This window comes from Rhinoderma darwinii, unplaced genomic scaffold, assembly GCF_050947455.1.
Source record: "Rhinoderma darwinii isolate aRhiDar2 unplaced genomic scaffold, aRhiDar2.hap1 Scaffold_651, whole genome shotgun sequence".
NCBI classification, from domain to species: domain Eukaryota; kingdom Metazoa; phylum Chordata; class Amphibia; order Anura; family Rhinodermatidae; genus Rhinoderma; species Rhinoderma darwinii.
In genome coordinates this window covers 3066-20149 of record NW_027464207.1, presented here as the reverse complement: position 1 = coordinate 20149, position 17084 = coordinate 3066, and the positions used below count along the sequence as shown (strand labels likewise).

The window sequence follows — 17084 nt, the reverse complement described above, 5'->3', positions numbered from 1 at the left end:
AGTGACAGTGCGGTGTATATGATCAGTACAGGAATAGAGGAGGCTCTGGTGTGAGGAGTAGTGACAGTGCGGTGTATATGATCAGTACAGGAATAGAGGGGGCTCTGGTGTGAGGTGTAGTGACAGTGCAGTGTATATGATCAGTACAGGAATAGAGGAGGCTCTGGTGTGAGGTGTAGTGACAGTGCAGTGTATATGATCAGTACAGGAATAGAGGAGGCTCTGGTGTGTGGTGTAGTGACAGTGCAGTGTATATGATCAGTACAGGAATAGAGGAGGCTCTGGTGTGAGGTGTAGTGACAGTGCGGTGTATATGATCAGTACAGGAATAGAGGGGGCTCTGGTGTGAGGTGTAGTGACAGTGCAGTGTATATGATCAGTACAGGAATAGAGGAGGCTCTGGTGTGAGGTGTAGTGACAGTGCGGTGTATATGATCAGTACAGGAATAGAGGAGGCTCTGGTGTGAGGTGTAGCGACAGTGCGGTGTATATGATCAGTACAGGAATAGAGGAGGCTCTGGTGTGTGGTGTAGTGACAGTGCGGTGTATATGATCAGTACAGGAATAGAGGGGGCTCTGGTGTGAGGTGTAGTGACAGTGCAGTGTATATGATCAGTACAGGAATAGAGGGGGCTCTGGTGTGAGGTGTAGTGACAGTGCGGTGTATATGATCAGTACAGGAATAGAGGGGGCTCTGGTGTGAGGTGTAGTGACAGTGCGGTGTATATGATCAGTACAGGAATAGAGGGGGCTCTGGTGTGAGGTGTAGTGACAGTGCAGTGTATATGATCAGTACAGGAATAGAGGAGGCTCTGGTGTGAGGTGTAGTGACAGTGCAGTGTATATGATCAGTACAGGAATAGAGGAGGCTCTGGTGTGAGGTGTAGTGACAGTGCGGTGTATATGATCAGTACAGGAATAGAGGAGGCTCTGGTGTGAGGTGTAGTGACAGTGCGGTGTATATGATCAGTACAGGAATAGAGGAGGCTCTGGTGTGTGGTGTAGTGACAGTGCGGTGTATATGATCAGTACAGGAATAGAGGGGGCTCTGGTGTGAGGTGTAGTGACAGTGCGGTGTATATGATCAGTACAGGAATAGAGGGGGCTCTGGTGTGAGGTGTAGTGACAGTGCAGTGTATATGATCAGTACAGGAATAGAGGGGGCTCTGGTGTGAGGTGTAGTGACAGTGCGGTGTATATGATCAGTACAGGAATAGAGGGGGCTCTGGTGTGAGGTGTAGTGACAGTGCGGTGTATATGATCAGTACAGGAATAGAGGGGGCTCTGGTGTGAGGTGTAGTGACAGTGCGGTGTATATGATCAGTACAGGAATAGAGGGGGCTCTGGTGTGAGGTGTAGTGACAGTGCAGTGTATATGATCAGTACAGGAATAGAGGGGGCTCTGGTGTGAGGTGTAGTGACAGTGCGGTGTATATGATCAGTACAGGAATAGAGGAGGCTCTGGTGTGTGGTGTAGTGACAGTGCGGTGTATATGATCAGTACAGGAATAGAGGGGGCTCTGGTGTGAGGTGTAGTGACAGTGCGGTGTATATGATCAGTACAGGAATAGAGGAGGCTCTGGTGTGTGGTGTAGTGACAGTGCGGTGTATATGATCAGTACAGGAATAGAGGAGGCTCTGGTGTGAGGTGTAGTGACAGTGCGGTGTATATGATCAGTACAGGAATAGAGGAGGCTCTGGTGTGAGGTGTAGTGACAGTGCGGTGTATATGATCAGTACAGGAATAGAGGCGGCTCTGGTGTGAGGTGTAGTGACAGTGCAGTGTATATGATCAGTACAGGAATAGAGGCGGCTCTGGTGTGAGGTGTAGTGACAGTGCGGTGTATATGATCAGTACAGGAATAGAGGGGGCTCTGGTGTGAGGTGTAGTGACAGTGCGGTGTATATGATCAGTACAGGAATAGAGGAGGCTCTGGTGTGCGGTGTAGTGACAGTGCGGTGTATATGATCAGTACAGGAATAGAGGGGGCTCTGGTGTGAGGTGTAGTGACAGTGCGGTGTATATGATCAGTACAGGAATAGAGGAGGCTCTGGTGTGCGGTGTAGTGACAGTGCGGTGTATATGATCAGTACAGGAATAGAGGGGGCTCTGGTGTGAGGTGTAGTGACAGTGCGGTGTATATGATCAGTACAGGAATAGAGGGGGCTCTGGTGTGAGGTGTAGTGACAGTGCAGTGTATATGATCAGTACAGGAATAGAGGGGGCTCTGGTGTGTGGTGTAGTGACAGTGCGGTGTCTATGATCAGTACAGGAATAGAGGAGGCTCTGGTGTGAGGTGTAGTGACAGTGCAGTGTATATGATCAGTACAGGAATAGAGGAGGCTCTGGTGTGTGGTGTAGTGACAGTGCGGTGTCTATGATCAGTACAGGAATAGAGGAGGCTCTGGTGTGAGGTGTAGTGACAGTGCAGTGTATATGATCAGTACAGGAATAGAGGGGGCTCTGGTTTGGGGGTGCAGTGACAGTGCAGTGTATATGATCAGTACAGGAATAGAGGAGGCTCTGGTGTGAGGTGTAGTGACAGTGCAGTGTATATGATCAGTACAGGAATAGAGGGGGCTCTGGTGTGAGGTGTATATGATCAGTACAGGAATAGAGGGGGCTCTGGTGTGAGGTGTAGTGACAGTGCAGTGTATATGATCAGTACAGGAATAGAGGGGGCTCTGGTGTGAGGTGTAGTGACAGTGCGGTGTATATGATCAGTACAGGAATAGAGGAGGCTCTGGTGTGAGGTGTAGTGACAGTGCGGTGTATATGATCAGTACAGGAATAGAGGAGGCTCTGGTGTGAGGTGTAGTGACAGTGCGGTGTATATGATCAGTACAGGAATAGAGGAGGCTCTGGTGTGAGGTGTAGTGACAGTGCGGTGTATATGATCAGTACAGGAATAGAGGAGGCTCTGGTGTGAGGTGTAGTGACAGTGCGGTGTATATGATCAGTACAGGAATAGAGGAGGCTCTGGTGTGAGGTGTAGTGACAGTGCGGTGTATATGATCAGTACAGGAATAGAGGGGGCTCTGGTGTGAGGTGTAGTGACAGTGCGGTGTATATGATCAGTACAGGAATAGAGGAGGCTCTGGTGTGAGGAGTAGTGACAGTGCGGTGTATATGATCAGTACAGGAATAGAGGGGGCTCTGGTGTGAGGTGTAGTGACAGTGCAGTGTATATGATCAGTACAGGAATAGAGGGGGCTCTGGTGTGTGGTGTAGTGACAGTGCGGTGTATATGATCAGTACAGGAATAGAGGGGGCTCTGGTGTGTGGTGTAGTGACAGTGCAGTGTATATGATCAGTACAGGAATAGAGGGGGCTCTGGTGTGTGGTGTAGTGACAGTGCGGTGTATATGATCAGTACAGGAATAGAGGGGGCTCTGGTGTGAGGTGTAGTGACAGTGCGGTGTATATGATCAGTACAGGAATAGAGGAGGCTCTGGTGTGAGGTGTAGTGACAGTGCAGTGTATATGATCAGTACAGGAATAGAGGGGGCTCTGGTGTGAGGTGTAGTGACAGTGCGGTGTATATGATCAGTACAGGAATAGAGGGGGCTCTGGTGTGAGGTGTAGTGACAGTGCAGTGTATATGATCAGTACAGGAATAGAGGAGGCTCTGGTGTGAGGTGTAGTGACAGTGCGGTGTATATGATCAGTACAGGAATAGAGGAGGCTCTGGTGTGAGGTGTAGTGACAGTGCGGTGTATATGATCAGTACAGGAATAGAGGGGGCTCTGGTGTGAGGTGTAGTGACAGTGCGGTGTATATGATCAGTACAGGAATAGAGGAGGCTCTGGTGTGAGGTGTAGTGACAGTGCAGTGTATATGATCAGTACAGGAATAGAGGGGGCTCTGGTGTGAGGTGTAGTGACAGTGCGGTGTATATGATCAGTACAGGAATAGAGGGGGCTCTGGTGTGAGGTGTAGTGACAGTGCAGTGTATATGATCAGTACAGGAATAGAGGGGGCTCTGGTGTGTGGTGTAGTGACAGTGCGGTGTATATGATCAGTACAGGAATAGAGGGGGCTCTGGTGTGTGGTGTAGTGACAGTGCGGTGTATATGATCAGTACAGGAATAGAGGAGGCTCTGGTGTGAGGTGTAGTGACAGTGCAGTGTATATGATCAGTACAGGAATAGAGGGGGCTCTGGTGTGAGGTGTAGTGACAGTGCGGTGTATATGATCAGTACAGGAATAGAGGAGGCTCTGGTGTGAGGTGTAGTGACAGTGCGGTGTATATGATCAGTACAGGAATAGAGGAGGCTCTGGTGTGAGGTGTAGTGACAGTGCAGTGTATATGATCAGTACAGGAATAGAGGAGGCTCTGGTGTGAGGTGTAGAGACAGTGCGGTGTATATGATCAGTACAGGAATAGAGGAGGCTCTGGTGTGCGGTGTATATGATCAGTACAGGAATAGAGGAGGCTCTGGTGTCAGGTGTAGTGACAGTGCGGTGTATATGATCAGTACAGGAATAGAGGAGGCTCTGGTGTGAGGTGTAGTGACAGTGCAGTGTATATGATCAGTACAGGAATAGAGGAGGCTCTGGTGTGAGGTGTAGTGACAGTGCAGTGTATATGATCAGTACAGGAATAGAGGGGGCTCTGGTGTGAGGTGTAGTGACAGTGCGGTGTATATGATCAGTACAGGAATAGAGGGGGCTCTGGTGTGTGGTGTAGTGACAGTGCAGTGTATATGATCAGTACAGGAATAGAGGAGGCTCTGGTGTGAGGTGTAGTGACAGTGCAGTGTATATGATCAGTACAGGAATAGAGGAGGCTCTGGTGTGCGGTGTAGTGACAGTGCAGTGTATATGATCAGTACAGGAATAGAGGAGGCTCTGGTGTGAGGTGTAGTGACAGTGCGGTGTATATGATCAGTACAGGAATAGAGGAGGCTCTGGTGTGAGGTGTAGTGACAGTGCAGTGTATATGATCAGTACAGGAATAGAGGAGGCTCTGGTGTGAGGTGTAGTGACAGTGCGGTGTATATGATCAGTACAGGAATAGAGGGGGCTCTGGTGTGAGGTGTAGTGACAGTGCGGTGTATATGATCAGTACAGGAATAGAGGAGGCTCTGGTGTGAGGTGTAGTGACAGTGCGGTGTATATGATCAGTACAGGAATAGAGGGGGCTCTGGTGTGTGGTGTAGTGACAGTGCGGTGTATATGATCAGTACAGGAATAGAGGGGGCTCTGGTGTGAGGTGTAGTGACAGTGCAGTGTATATGATCAGTACAGGAATAGAGGAGGCTCTGGTGTGAGGTGTAGTGACAGTGCGGTGTATATGATCAGTACAGGAATAGAGGAGGCTCTGGTGTGAGGTGTAGTGACAGTGCGGTGTATATGATCAGTACAGGAATAGAGGAGGCTCTGGTGTGAGGTGTAGTGACAGTGCGGTGTATATGATCAGTACAGGAATAGAGGAGGCTCTGGTGTGTGGTGTAGTGACAGTGCAGTGTATATGATCAGTACAGGAATAGAGGGGGCTCTGGTGTGTGGTGTAGTGACAGTGCGGTGTATATGATCAGTACAGGAATAGAGGGGGCTCTGGTGTGAGGTGTAGTGACAGTGCAGTGTATATGATCAGTACAGGAATAGAGGGGGCTCTGGTGTGAGGTGTAGTGACAGTGCAGTGTATATGATCAGTACAGGAATAGAGGGGGCTCTGGTGTGAGGTGTAGTGACAGTGCGGTGTATATGATCAGTACAGGAATAGAGGAGGCTCTGGTGTGAGGTGTAGAGACAGTGCGGTGTATATGATCAGTACAGGAATAGAGGAGGCTCTGGTGTGCGGTGTAGTGACAGTGCGGTGTATATGATCAGTACAGGAATAGAGGAGGCTCTGGTGTGAGGTGTAGTGACAGTGCAGTGTATATGATCAGTACAGGAATAGAGGAGGCTCTGGTGTGCGGTGTAGTGACAGTGCGGTGTATATGATCAGTACAGGAATAGAGGAGGCTCTGGTGTGAGGTGTAGTGACAGTGCGGTGTATATGATCAGTACAGGAATAGAGGAGGCTCTGGTGTGAGGTGTAGTGACAGTGCAGTGTATATGATCAGTACAGGAATAGAGGGGGCTCTGGTGTGAGGTGTAGTGACAGTGCAGTGTATATGATCAGTACAGGAATAGAGGAGGCTCTGGTGTGTGGTGTAGTGACAGTGCGGTGTATATGATCAGTACAGGAATAGAGGAGGCTCTGGTGTGAGGTGTAGTGACAGTGCGGTGTATATGATCAGTACAGGAATAGAGGAGGCTCTGGTGTGAGGTGTAGTGACAGTGCGGTGTATATGATCAGTACAGGAATAGAGGGGGCTCTGGTGTGAGGTGTAGTGACAGTGCGGTGTATATGATCAGTACAGGAATAGAGGGGGCTCTGGTGTGAGGTGTAGTGACAGTGCGGTGTATATGATCAGTACAGGAATAGAGGAGGCTCTGGTGTGAGGTGTAGTGACAGTGCGGTGTATATGATCAGTACAGGAATAGAGGGGGCTCTGGTGTGAGGTGTAGTGACAGTGCGGTGTATATGATCAGTACAGGAATAGAGGGGGCTCTGGTGTGAGGTGTAGTGACAGTGCGGTGTATATGATCAGTACAGGAATAGAGGAGGCTCTGGTGTGAGGTGTAGTGACAGTGCGGTGTATATGATCAGTACAGGAATAGAGGGGGCTCTGGTGTGAGGTGTAGTGACAGTGCGGTGTATATGATCAGTACAGGAATAGAGGAGGCTCTGGTGTGTGGTGTAGTGACAGTGCGGTGTATATGATCAGTACAGGAATAGAGGGGGCTCTGGTGTGAGGTGTAGTGACAGTGCGGTGTATATGATCAGTACAGGAATAGAGGGGGCTCTGGTGTGAGGTGTAGTGACAGTGCAGTGTATATGATCAGTACAGGAATAGAGGGGGCTCTGGTGTGTGGTGTAGTGACAGTGCGGTGTATATGATCAGTACAGGAATAGAGGAGGCTCTGGTGTGAGGTGTAGTGACAGTGCGGTGTATATGATCAGTACAGGAATAGAGGAGGCTCTGGTGTGTGGTGTAGTGACAGTGCGGTGTATATGATCAGTACAGGAATAGAGGGGGCTCTGGTGTGTGGTGTAGTGACAGTGCGGTGTATATGATCAGTACAGGAATAGAGGAGGCTCTGGTGTGAGGTGTAGTGACAGTGCGGTGTATATGATCAGTACAGGAATAGAGGAGGCTCTGGTGTGAGGTGTAGTGACAGTGCAGTGTATATGATCAGTACAGGAATAGAGGGGGCTCTGGTGTGAGGTGTAGTGACAGTGCGGTGTATATGATCAGTACAGGAATAGAGGAGGCTCTGGTGTGAGGTGTAGTGACAGTGCGGTGTATATGATCAGTACAGGAATAGAGGGGGCTCTGGTGTGAGGTGTAGTGACAGTGCGGTGTATATGATCAGTACAGGAATAGAGGAGGCTCTGGTGTGAGGTGTAGTGACAGTGCAGTGTATATGATCAGTACAGGAATAGAGGGGGCTCTGGTGTGAGGTGTAGTGACAGTGCGGTGTATATTATCAGTACAGGAATAGAGGAGGCTCTGGTGTGAGGTGTAGTGACAGTGCAGTGTATATGATCAGTACAGGAATAGAGGGGGCTCTGGTGTGTGGTGTAGTGACAGTGCGGTGTATATGATCAGTACAGGAATAGAGGGGGCTCTGGTGTGTGGTGTAGTGACAGTGCGGTGTATATGATCAGTACAGGAATAGAGGAGGCTCTGGTGTGAGGTGTAGAGACAGTGCGGTATATATGATCAGTACAGGAATAGAGGGGGCTCTGGTGTGAGGTGTAGTGACAGTGCAGTGTATATGATCAGTACAGGAATAGAGGGGGCTCTGGTGTGAGGTGTAGTGACAGTGCAGTGTATATGATCAGTACAGGAATAGAGGAGGCTCTGGTGTGAGGTGTAGTGACAGTGCGGTGTATATGATCAGTACAGGAATAGAGGAGGCTCTGGTGTGAGGTGTAGTGACAGTGCGGTGTATATGATCAGTACAGGAATAGAGGAGGCTCTGGTGTGAGGTGTAGTGACAGTGCGGTGTATATGATCAGTACAGGAATAGAGGGGGCTCTGGTGTGAGGTGTAGTGACAGTGCGGTGTATATGATCAGTACAGGAATAGAGGGGGCTCTGGTGTGAGGTGTAGTGACAGTGCGGTGTATATGATCAGTACAGGAATAGAGGAGGCTCTGGTGTGAGGTGTAGTGACAGTGCGGTGTATATGATCAGTACAGGAATAGAGGAGGCTCTGGTGTGAGGTGTAGAGACAGTGCGGTGTATATGATCAGTACAGGAATAGAGGAGGCTCTGGTGTGTGGTGTAGTGACAGTGCGGTGTATATGATCAGTACAGGAATAGAGGGGGCTCTGGTGTGAGGTGTAGTGACAGTGCGGTGTATATGATCAGTACAGGAATAGAGGGGGCTCTGGTGTGAGGTGTAGTGACAGTGCGGTGTATATGATCAGTACAGGAATAGAGGAGGCTCTGGTGTGTGGTGTAGCGACAGTGCGGTGTATATGATCAGTACAGGAATAGAGGGGGCTCTGGTGTGAGGTGTAGTGACAGTGCGGTGTATATGATCAGTACAGGAATAGAGGGGGCTCTGGTGTGAGGTGTAGTGACAGTGCGGTGTATATGATCAGTACAGGAATAGAGGGGGCTCTGGTGTGAGGTGTAGTGACAGTGCGGTGTATATGATCAGTACAGGAATAGAGGGGGCTCTGGTGTGAGGTGTAGTGACAGTGCGGTGTATATGATCAGTACAGGAATAGAGGAGGCTCTGGTGTGCGGTGTAGTGACAGTGCGGTGTATATGATCAGTACAGGAATAGAGGAGGCTCTGGTGTGTGGTGTAGTGACAGTGCGGTGTATATGATCAGTACAGGAATAGAGGGGGCTCTGGAGTGAGGTGTAGTGACAGTGCAGTGTATATGATCAGTACAGGAATAGAGGGGGCTCTGGTGTGAGGTGTAGTGACAGTGCGGTGTATATGATCAGTACAGGAATAGAGGAGGCTCTGGTGTGAGGTGTAGTGACAGTGCAGTGTATATGATCAGTACAGGAATAGAGGAGGCTCTGGTGTGAGGTGTAGTGACAGTGCAGTGTATATGATCAGTACAGGAATAGAGGCGGCTCTGGTGTGAGGTGTAGTGACAGTGCGGTGTATATGATCAGTACAGGAATAGAGGAGGCTCTGGTGTGAGGTGTAGTGACAGTGCAGTGTATATGATCAGTACAGGAATAGAGGGGGCTCTGGTGTGAGGTGTAGTGACAGTGCAGTGTATATGATCAGTACAGGAATAGAGGAGGCTCTGGTGTGAGGTGTAGTGACAGTGCGGTGTATATGATCAGTACAGGAATAGAGGAGGCTCTGGTGTGTGGTGTAGTGACAGTGCAGTGTATATGATCAGTACAGGAATAGAGGAGGCTCTGGTGTGCGGTGTAGTGACAGTGCAGTGTATATGATCAGTACAGGAATAGAGGGGGCTCTGGTGTGAGGTGTAGTGACAGTGCAGTGTATATGATCAGTACAGGAATAGAGGAGGCTCTGGTGTGAGGTGTAGTGACAGTGCAGTGTATATGATCAGTACAGGAATAGAGGGGGCTCTGCTGTGAGGTGTAGTGACAGTGCGGTGTACATGATCAGTACAGGAATAGAGGAGGCTCTGGTGTGAGGTGTAGTGACAGTGCAGTGTATATGATCAGTACAGGAATAGAGGGGGCTCTGGTTTGGGGGTGCAGTGACAGTGCAGTGTATATGATCAGTATAGATAACACACAGCCTTACCCTGACGAGGTAGGAGACGCCTGGACCCATCACCTTGTCATCCGGGTGCAGCCATCCGCGGGTGGGTTTGTTGACAAAGCTGCCATGTCTGGTCCACTCGTCTCCGGCCAGTTGTCCTCCTTCCACTCGGGCTTTCCTCCCGCAGCTGAGTTTGTTCATATCCTGGGAGAAAACAGTAAAAGTCCTCCCTGAGTCTGGGCTGCTTGTGTGGTCCACCTGCTCCCCGGGGCTGCCCGTCTCCTTCCCCGGCCCAGACGAGAAGCCACGGAGACTCAGCAGATTGGCAGGATTGGAAAGTTTTAGATTGGCCATTTTTGGGAAGAAGGAGCAGAGAGTGGTGGGGCTCTCCTCGGACTCGGAGGAAAGTTCAGCCAGGTTCAGCATGGGGGCCAGGGAAGAGGAAGAGGAGGAACTTGGTAAAGCCATTATGATATCCATGGAGGGGGTGGGTGGCCCAGTGCCCGGGGCTTCTTCCACAGAGCTGACAGACTCATTGCGAAGGTGATTATACTTAGTTTTGGGCAAGAGATCCATGATGCCTGGTGGGAGCTTGCACTCTACAGAAACGAGGGGTCCGGGTCTCATAATCCGGTCAAACAGAGAAGACAAGGACATAGAACCTTAGACAGAGCGCCCCCAATCCCCAACGTTACCTCACAGCAGGGAGGAACCCAGAGTTACATATTATCCACAAGAACGAACCACGAGGAACCAAAAGACAGTGTTACAACAACCATCACAGGAGGGAGACAGAAGTAGAAAGCAGAGTCATATTCCAGAGACGAGGCCCTCAGCAGGCAGGAGTGACACCAGCACAGTCCTATCCTTCCCCACCCAGCGGAAGGAAACTGGGAGAGTGAGATGTCCGTGTACCAGCAGCAGCGACAACAGGAAGATGGGACGGGAGGTCAGGCGGAGGGGGGAGACCGGACGGGAGGTCAGGCGGAGGGGGGAGACCGGACGGGAGGTCAGGGGGAGGGGGAGACCGGACGGGAGGTCAGGCGGAGGGGGGAGACCGCACGGGAGGTCAGGCGGAGGGGGGAGACCGGACGGGAGGTCAGGCGGAGGGGGGAGACCGGACGGGAGGTCAGGCGGAGGGGGAGACCGCACGGGAGGTCAGGCGGAGGGGGAGACCGCACGGGAGGTCAGGCGGAGGGGGAGACCGCACGGGAGGTCAGGGGGAGGGGGAGACCGCACGGGAGGTCAGGCGGAGGGGGAGACCGGACGGGAGGTCAGGCGGAGGGGGAGACCGGACGGGAGGTCAGGCGGAGGGGGAGACCGGACGGGAGGTCAGGCGGAGGGGGGAGACCGGACGGGAGGTCAGGCGGAGGGGGGAGACCGGACGGGAGGTCAGGCGCGGGAGTGACGGGAGGGGACGTCAGGCGCGGGGGCGACGGGAGGGGACGTCAGGCGCGGAGGCGACGGGAGGGGACGTCAGGCGCGGAGGCGACGGGAGGGGACGTCAGGCGCGGAGGCGACGGGAGGGGACGTCAGGCGCGGAGGCGACGGGAGGGGACGTCAGGCGCGGAGGCGACGGGAGGGGACGTCAGGCGCGGAGGCGACGGGAGGGGACGTCAGGCGCGGAGGCGACGGGAGGGGACGTCAGGCGCGGAGGCGACGGGAGGGGACGTCAGGCGCGGAGGCGACGGGAGGGGATGTCAGGCGCGGAGGCGACGGGAGGGGATGTCAGGCGCGGAGGCGACGGGAGGGGATGTCAGGCGCGGAGGCGACGGGAGGGGATGTCAGGCGCGGAGGCGACGGGAGGGGATGTCAGGCGCGGAGGCGACGGGAGGGGATGTCAGGCGCGGAGGCGACGGGAGGGGATGTCAGGCGCGGAGGCGACGGGAGGGGATGTCAGGCGCGGAGGCGACGGGAGGGGATGTCAGGCGCGGAGGCGACGGGAGGGGATGTCAGGCGCGGAGGTGACGGGAGGGGATGTCAGGCGCGGAGGTGACTGGACGGATAAGCTGCGTCCTCCATCTCTGCAGTCTCGGTAGCTCAGTATGAATGGAAGGAATCAAGTGCCTTGTTATCAGCTCACACAGTCCCTGGAGGAGAGGCGGACGTCCAATGGCAATCACTGTGCTGACTCACCCCGCTCGCAGGCACGCTAACATCACACTGGCTCATTTCCTCCGCCTGAAACCCAGCACCCCCAGCCACATGTCATTATTAGATTGTAGCCTGCGGCATCTAACCCCGCCTGCAGAGCTTGCCATCTAATGCACAGAACACCGTCCACAAGGTCACATCCATGGGACCTCAAACTCCTAAGATGTGGGATCGTCACAATGTCATAAGGCGCAGCTCCCGCCGAGTCTGTTGTCATGGAAACAATTAACTCATTAGAAGCTGCATAGAGAGCGCTCGACACCAGATGCCCAGGATGTGTCCAGATCTGCTGCATCAGCGCCAGCTTATATACAGGGCGGGCAGATGAGAATCACACCCCCCAGTGGTGGTGCCAGTGAACTACAAACACTCAGCGCACACACAACAGATGGGATGTAGAGAGCGTCCTCAGGACATGCCCGTGTCTCCAGTACAAGCTACGAGCCAATGATGAATGTATGATAGCAGCCCCCATATATGTGGATGGATATATATATTGCTACAAGTCCCTGCAGTCAGGGGAGGTTAGTTTTATAGACCTTTATCATACATGGGTGCAGTCTTGAAGAACCCCCCCCCCTATATAACAAGCAGTAATGAGAACATGTGGGGGTCACGCTCAGCATACGTGATGCCGGACACCAGTGTGGCCCCCTATAACGAGACCCCGCACTGGTTGTACATACTAATTCTTCTTATGTTGGAGGGCATGTGGTTAATGCTGATTGCCCCCCACCATGAATGAGGGCAGGTATGGGATATCTCGGGATCAGTATGAGAGCGGCTTCATACCTCCCTGCCACCCTCCTCAGTGCTCATCCCCCGCCCGCTGCTGTTTTCCGCCAGGCTGTTTTATTAGGTCCCCTCTTGGGACTCGGCTTCCTGCAGTCCTTCTGTCTTCCCCCACATCAGGACTGGAAACCGCACTCCGGAAACCAGGAGGTTTATGGGGCGGCTTCTTAACCCCGGCTCTGCCGGTGACCAGCCCTACATCCCCCCCCCCCCCCACACTTTCCTGTTTGTAGAAGGAGGCACATCTGCAATCAACATAGCTTTCTATGTCCAGGAGAGGGGCCGAGAACGAGTGGACAGACGCCCGGACCCCTGTACATGGTGCTGATTAGATTATATGTGGATATAGCGGAGCCCTGGTACAGCAGAGCCGGCCGGGGGCATTTACATCACGATCACCCCAAACTCACCCCAGCTCATCTACACATCCGAGACCATCAGATGTCACATATCAAACACTATGAGCGCTGCTCTGGGGGATACTCCACTGCTACAACTACAAGTCCCAGTAACCCTTGCAAAACAAGATAATACATGTAGTGCCCGGTGGGTGAGGCATCAGCTGGGACTTGTAGTTGTGCGCCAGGCTGAGCAGATAGACCCGGGCATGGCACACGACTTCATCCTGAGAGATTGCGATTACAGGATTTGGGGTATCTTTCCTTTTCGCCCCGATGCATCTAGAACGCCTTGAGCGAAATATAAGAAATCCTCAGATCTCTGGGGCAGGATAATAAGCAACCGAACACCTGTAGCATGGGGCGCACATCCTCCGCCCACCCCCCAATATAAGGGAAAGAGCCTTGTACTCATCACCAGAAGCCCACCACCAAAATCACCGCACAGAGACCACCACCGACTGACACCAGGACAAGACGTGGGACCTGCGCTTACCACATACTCCATTTCAGCGACTCACTCCAGTCTGGTCTTCAGCTACCTGCGTCAGTGACAAGAAGGGGTTAAAGTGGCGTCCGTGGGGGGGGGGGGGGGGCAGAGATAAGTGGCCGATAACTGCCCTTGTTGTGTACCAGGTGTGAATCATGAGCAGCCCACAGGACCCCGCGCTCACCCTCCTGTCTCCACACACTAATCCCACTTCCTGCCTCTCCTGATAACAGCCCCCCCATCCAAACAACGGGCCCGGACACATAGGGAATGTCATGACGGGTGTCGACTGGAGCCTCCCTCATTACACCATACCTGCCCCGCGCAAGAGAGAAACTAAACCCCTCACATAGAAAACACGCCTGTACTAAACACACAATACAGCTACACTGATACCTGCTGTATACTACTATCTACCACCGCCTGTAACACTACAGACATCTACACCTCTACCACCGCCTGTAACACTACACCTACACCTCTACCACCGCCTGTAACACTACAGATATCTACACCTCTACCACCGCCTGTAACACTACAGACATCTACACCTCTACCACCGCCTGTAACACTACAGACATCTACACCTCTACCACCGCCTGTAACACTACATCTACACCTCTACCACCGCCTGTAACACTACAGACATCTACACCTCTACCACCGCCTGTAACACTACAGACATCTACACCTCTACCACCGCCTGTAACACTACAGACATCTACACCTCTACCACCGCCTGTAACACTACACCTACACCTCTACCACCGCCTGTAACACTACAGATATCTACACCTCTACCACCGCCTGTAACACTACAGATATCTACACCTCTACCACCGCCTGTAACACTACAGACATCTACACCTCTACCACCGCCTGTAACACTACACCTACACCTCTACCACCGCCTGTAACACTACAGATATCTACACCTCTACCACCGCCTGTAACACTACAGATATCTACACCTCTACCACCGCCTGTAACACTACAGATATCTACACCTCTACCACCGCCTGTAACACTACACCTCTACCACCGCCTGTAACACTACAGATATCTACACCTCTACCACCGCCTGTAACACTACACCTACACCTCTACCACCGCCTGTAACACTACAGATATCTACACCTCTACCACCGCCTGTAACACTACAGATATCTACACCTCTACCACCGCCTGTAACACTACAGATATCTACACCTCTACCACCGCCTGTAACACTACAGATATCTACACCTCTACCACCGCCTGTAACACTACAGATATCTACACCTCTACCATCGCCTGTAACACTACAGACATCTACAGCTCTACCACCACTTGTAACACTACAGACATCTACACCTCTACCACCGCCTGTAACACTACAGATATCTACACCTCTACCACCGCCTGTAACACTACACCTACACCTCTACCACCGCCTGTAACACTACACCTACACCTCTACCACCGCCTGTAACACTACACCTACACCTCTACCACCGCCTGTAACACTACACCTCTACCACCGCCTGTAACACTACAGATATCTACACCACTACCACCGCCTGTAACACTACACCTACACCTCTACCACCGCCTGTAACACTACAGATATCTACACCTCTACCACCGCCTGTAACACTACAGACATCTACACCTCTACCACCGCCTGTAACACTACAGACATCTACACCTCTACCACCGCCTGTAACACTACAGATATCTACACCTCTACCACCGACTGTAACGCTACAGACATCTACACCTCTACCACCGCCTGTAACGCTACAGACATCTACACCTCTACCACCGCCTGTAACACTACAGATATCTACACCTCTACCACCGCCTGTAACACTACAGATATCTACACCTCTACCGCCTGTAACACTACAGATATCTACACCTCTACCACCGCCTGTAACACTACAGATATCTACACCTCTACCACCGCCTGTAACACTACAGATATCTACACCTCTACCACCGCCTATAACACTACAGACATCTACACCTCTACAACCGCCTGTAACACTACACCTACACCTCTACCACCGCCTGTAACACTACACCTCTACCACCGCCTGTAACACTACACCTACACCTCTACCACCGCCTGTAACACTACACCTCTACCACCGCCTGTAACACTACAGATATCTACACCTCTACCACCGCCTGTAACACAACACCTCTACCACCGCCTGTAACACTACAGATATCTACACCTCTACCACCGCCTGTAACACTACAGACATCTACAGCTCTACCACCACTTGTAACACTACAGACATCTACACCTCTACCACCGCCTGTAACACAACAGATATCTACACCTCTACCACCGCCTGTAACACTACACCTACACCTCTACCACCGCCTGTAACACTACAGATATCTACGGCTCTACCACCACTTGTAACACTACAGACATCTACACCTCTACCACCGCCTGTAACACTACAGATATCTACACCTCTACCACCGCCTGTAACACTACACCTACACCTCTACCACCGCCTGTAACACTACATCTACACCTCTACCACCGCCTGTAACGCTACATCTACACCTCTACCACCGCCTGTAACGCTACCTCTAAACCTCTACCACCGCCTCTAACACTACCTCTAAACCTCTACCACCGCCTGTAACACTACACCTCTACCACCGCCTGTAACGCTACATCTACACCTCTACCACCGCCTGTAACGCTACATCTACACCTCTACCACCGCCTGTAACGCTACATCTACACCTCTACCACCGCCTGTAACACTACCTCTAAACCTCTACCACCGCCTGTAACACTACACCTCTACCACCGCCTGTAACGCTACATCTACACCTCTACCACCGCCTGTAACGCTACATCTACACCTCTACCACCGCCTGTAACACTACCTCTACACCTCTACGACCGCCTGTAACACTACATCTACCACCGCCTGTAACACTACAGACATCTACACCTCTACCACCGCCTGTAACACTACAGATATCTACACCTCTACCACCGCCTGTAACACTACAGATATCTACACCTCTACCCCCGCCTGTAACACTACACCTACACCTCTACCACCGCCTGTAACACTACATCTACACCTCTACCACCGCCTGTAACGCTACATCTACACCTCTACCACCGCCTGTAACGCTACCTCTAAACCTCTACCACCGCCTGTAACACTACCTCTAAACCTCTACCACCGCCTGTAACACTACACCTCTACCACCGCCTGTAACGCTACATCTACACCTCTACCACTGCCTGTAACGCTACATCTACACCTCTACCACCGCCTGTAACGCTACATCTACACCTCTACCACCGCCTGTAACACTACCTCTAAACCTCTACCACCGCCTGTAACACTACACCTCTACCACCGCCTGTAACGCTACATCTACACCTCTACCACCGCCTGTAACGCTACATCTACACCTCTACCACCGCCTGTAACACTACCTCTACACCTCTAC

The 17084-nt window shown here is 52.1% G+C and overlaps 1 protein-coding gene across 3 annotated transcripts in view; it reads right to left on the bottom strand.

Annotated features, from left to right (window-relative positions):
- SHC1 (SHC adaptor protein 1) overlaps positions 1-13931 on the bottom strand; it is a 50457-nt gene extending 36526 nt beyond the window's left edge. The window contains exons 1-2 of one of the 3 annotated variants that reach the window (XM_075849066.1): positions 13611-13931; positions 9813-9974 (exon numbers count right to left, since the gene is read on the bottom strand). In XM_075849066.1, the coding sequence (XP_075705181.1) occupies positions 9813-9974; positions 13611-13622 (174 nt within the window). In that variant the 5' untranslated portion in view covers positions 13623-13931. Of the gene's footprint in view, positions 1-9812; positions 12205-12716; positions 12807-13610 lie in introns of those variants that run through there. The other 2 variants (XM_075849065.1, XM_075849064.1) reach the window with 2 other exon arrangements.
- Positions 13932-17084: the final 3153 nt, after the last annotated feature.